Source organism: Cnephaeus nilssonii, assembly GCF_951640355.1.
Source record: "Cnephaeus nilssonii genome assembly, chromosome: 11".
NCBI lineage: Eukaryota > Metazoa > Chordata > Mammalia > Chiroptera > Vespertilionidae > Cnephaeus > Cnephaeus nilssonii.
In genome coordinates, this window is record NC_137082.1 from 82,393,717 (window position 1) to 82,397,407 (window position 3,691).

The window sequence follows — 3,691 nt, forward strand, 5'->3', positions numbered from 1 at the left end:
ACACCTCGTATATGCTGTGCAAGTAAACACACCCTGCTATTTGTCAAATCTACACTACATTAGGGACAAAGTCACTTCTCTCTGAAGGCCTTGAGAGTGTCTTCTATGCACACGTGAGTGAATACCGAACGCTGAGCTATTTAAACTTAATTTTGGTCTTTAGGGGTCCCAGGTAGCATGCTCCTGTGGGTGGAGATTGGTTTGGGAGAAGCTGGTCTTACTGAAGAGTTTGTCTTTTGTTTTACTGGACACAGTATCTAATAGATGTGTCCATTCTGGTTACAGAGCTTGGGGGTTCCAACCTTGATGAAAGCGTTCCAATAAAATTGAATTTAACTTTCAAAGTCAATATATATATATATTGAGTCATGGTGGGATAGAGCAGAAAGGAGACAGGATTATTCAGACTGCTCCAGTTTTGTGGTCCCACTGTTTTGGGGGGAACAATTGTGATCAACTTGTGGTGGGTGGGGGGGGGGTGGACAAAGGAGAGTGGTGGGTTAGAGGGAGGACCTGGTCTTTTCCAACTTCTTCAAGCAGCTAACTTAACTCTAGGAGGGCAGGGAGGCCTCAGAGCCTGGGGAAGACTTTGTGAGAAAGAGACCAGAAACCGCATTTTTATGGAGGACCCCCGGCAGGAAAGAAGCCCTCCCAAACACATTGAATATTTCATTTCTGTGGGGAAATCTGGTGATTCATCTTTCCTGCGCATTTGTAACCGATTCAGCCTAAAGGTGCATTTAAATAATAATAATTAGCTTGAAGGAGCCTAAAGGGGATATTTACATCTTTGTAGGAGGGCTGCTCCTCCAATGATGGATGGTGGACCGGGCTGCCCGGGCTGCTGCTGCTGTCGCCGCCGCCGCTCGCTTTCTGGGAAGCCAGGGGTGGGGGCGGGGGCGGGGGCAAGTCCGAGCCGCCGGGGTCACCCAGTTTCCCGTCCTCGGGCAGCAGCCTGGAGGAGTTCAGGGCCAGCGGGAAAGCGCCCGCGGCGGTCGGTGCGCGGTCCCGGCTGCTCCCCTTCTCCGTTAGCCCTCGGCTCTGAAGGAACCGGCCGCCCCCGACCAAGGGGTCCCCTAGCAGGACCCCCGTCTCCTCGTCTTCCTCCTCGTCGTCGTCTGGGTCTCGCCCTTCCTCCTCCTCCTCTTCGCCCTCGGGGGGTTTGTGGCTCTCCACGTCCACCTCCTGCTCCTCCTCCTCGTCCTCCTCGTCCTCGGAGCTGTCCTCGCTGGGGTAGCTGCAGCTGGTGCCGCCGGGGGACAGAAGGCCTCGGTGGTGCGGCTGCGGGGCCAGCGGGGGCGGCGGGGGCGGCGGCGGCGGCGGGGCGGGGTGGTGGCGCTCAGAACCCGGCTCGTCGGGCTGCGGGGGCAGCAGCAGCAGCGGCGACGGCGGCTGCGGGGTATGGTGGTGGTGGTGGTGCGGGTGGTGATGGTGATGGTGGTGGTGCGCTGGGGCCGAGTGCGGCGCGCCCGCGGACGCCCCGTGCAGCTTGGCCAGGCTCTCCGCGTCGTCCTTGCCGCCCACCGGCCGGAAGGCGCTCGAGTGATGGTAGCTGCCTCCGCCCGCCTTGCGCCCCTCCAGGAGGTGTGGGTGGTGGGGCGCGGGCACTCGGGCGCCCGCCGGGCCCACTCCAGCCGTCGTGGCCCCTGCGCCTGACACACCGCCGGGGTCCGCGGGCGGCGTGGAGCCCGCGCTGCAGTCCCCGCCACTGCCGCCCGGGGGCGACTCGAAGAGCGCATCGCGAGCTCCCGCAGCCCCGCCTGGAGGCGGAGGGCCTGAGCCCGGGCCGTTGGCCACGACCGGAGGGGGCTGGCCCGGCGGTGGCGCAGCATCGGCGCTCCCAGCCGCGCCGCCGGGCTCGGCCAGGTCCAGAAAGGCCTGGCGCAGCAGGGCCGGGCTTTCTCCAAGCGCGCAGCCGAGCGCAGAAGGCGGCTGCGGCGGGGGCTGTAGGTAGGTGGGCACGGGAAGCCCGCCTGGGGTCCGCGGAGGCCAGAACATGCAGAAGGGCGGGTAGAAGGCGTCCTTGCGGCCCGCGGGCCAGAAGAGGCCCGACAGGCCGGCCTTGGGCCCCGCGCCCGCGCCGCCCGCGCCCCCTAGGGCCTCGGCTGCGGTAGCCGCGTCCTCCTTCTTGTGGCATAAGCCAAAGGCTGCGGCCGCGGCCGGGAAGGTGTAAGGGTGCGGAAAGAGCCCCCCGCAGCCCGGGAACTTCTGCAGCACGCCCCCGAAGGAGCCCTTGCTGGGCACCGGAATGACGGGGTAACTGCGTGGGCCTTTGGCGCCGGCCACGGCGCCCGCGCCGGCGCCAACACCGGTTACGCAGCCGCCCCCCGCGCCGCCCCCTCCTGCTCCGGCGCCGCCGGAGGCTGCGGCCACCGAGAGGCTGGCGGCGGCGGCAGAAAGACTGGCGGCAGCCACGACGGCCGCTTCCTGCAGCGAGTCGTCATCGTCGTCGAACCGCGGCCGTTTGTGATGACTGTGGGGTGCACCCGCCAGCTCCGCCAGGGGTGGCGGCGGCGGCGGCGGCGGCGGCGCCCCCAGGAGGTGCGGGCCCAGCAGTCCCCCACCTCCAGCCACCGCCGCCGCCGCCGCCACGGCGGCCGCCTTGACGGAGCTGAGCGGGTGGCAGGCGGGGTGCGCGCCTGGCTGAGGCAGCGCGCGTTTGCGGCTGCCGCCGTTGAACATGGCCTTGACGTCCTCCCAGGCGAAGACTAGCTCGTCCTGGGGGCTCTTGTCGGTGAGCTTCAGGTGGCGACGCCACGAGTTGAAGTTGGCGGCATCCGGCTGCGTGTACTTGGCGTCGGGCGTGCGGTGGGAGTGGAAGATGAACTTGTTGGGAGAGAAGTACATGTTGCAGTAGCTGCATTTGATGCACTTGGCGCGGGAGCTGTTGTAGCGAGCGGGAATGAAGCTGCCGCGGCAGCCCCAGGCGCACTCGTGAGACACGTCGAAGGCGAAGTTGTCGGGCAGCTTGGGCGGCCTGTTCTCGCCCAGGAAGGACTTGCACAGGCGCTCGGCCTCGCGTTTGGTGATCATGCCGCAGCGGCGCGAGGAGATTGGCATGGCCCCGGCGCGCCGCAGGATCTCCAGCTGCACCGGCGTGCACTGCACGCACGTGATGCCCAGCGCCACGCGGCGGTTGTGGATCTCGTTGTAGCTGAAGTTCTTGAGGAGAGTGTTGGAGATCTGCGCCAGGCACAGGCGCTCCTGCCCGTCGATCACCAACGACACGATGGGAATGCCATAGAGAATCACCTGCCCCACCTGGTTGGGTTTGAGGTTGGCGTGGCCCGGGCGCGGCTGGCTCAGCGCGTCGGGCTGGAAGGCGCTGGAGGGGGATGCCAGCAGGATGTCGCTGGGCCCCGGCAGCGGGCTGGAAGCCATCTCCTCCTCGGCGGGAGCCCTGGCCCAGCCCTCCGGGTCTGCCTGTGAGACTGGAAGGGAAAGGAGAAAGCGCTGATAAGAATCCTTTCAGTCTAAAACAGAGGGGTGGGTGGAGTCCCTAACTGAAGAATTATAAAAACGTCCTTGCTTAGACTAAGACATGATTATCCAGGGGCCGAGGGACCAAGTTTCAGACATAAGGAAGTAATCTCTCAATTTTCTTCAAGGTCGCCCTTCTGAAATGGTGGATTGGAAGGATTTTTTTATTATTATTTCTGTTCCAATCATCCAAAGGAAATTAGCTATGTGT

General features: G+C 64.2%; 1 protein-coding gene across 1 annotated transcript in view; it reads right to left on the minus strand.

The window, feature by feature from the left end:
- SKOR2 (SKI family transcriptional corepressor 2) overlaps nucleotides 1-3,381 on the minus strand; it is a gene marked incomplete at both ends in the record, with an annotated part of 32,077 nt that extends 28,696 nt beyond the window's left edge. Inside the window, one exon of the mRNA XM_079784018.1 lies at nucleotides 787-3,381. Coding sequence (XP_079640144.1) covers nucleotides 787-3,381 — 2,595 coding nt within the window. The remainder of the gene's footprint in view (nucleotides 1-786) is intronic.
- Between the last annotated feature and the right edge of the window lie 310 nt (nucleotides 3,382-3,691).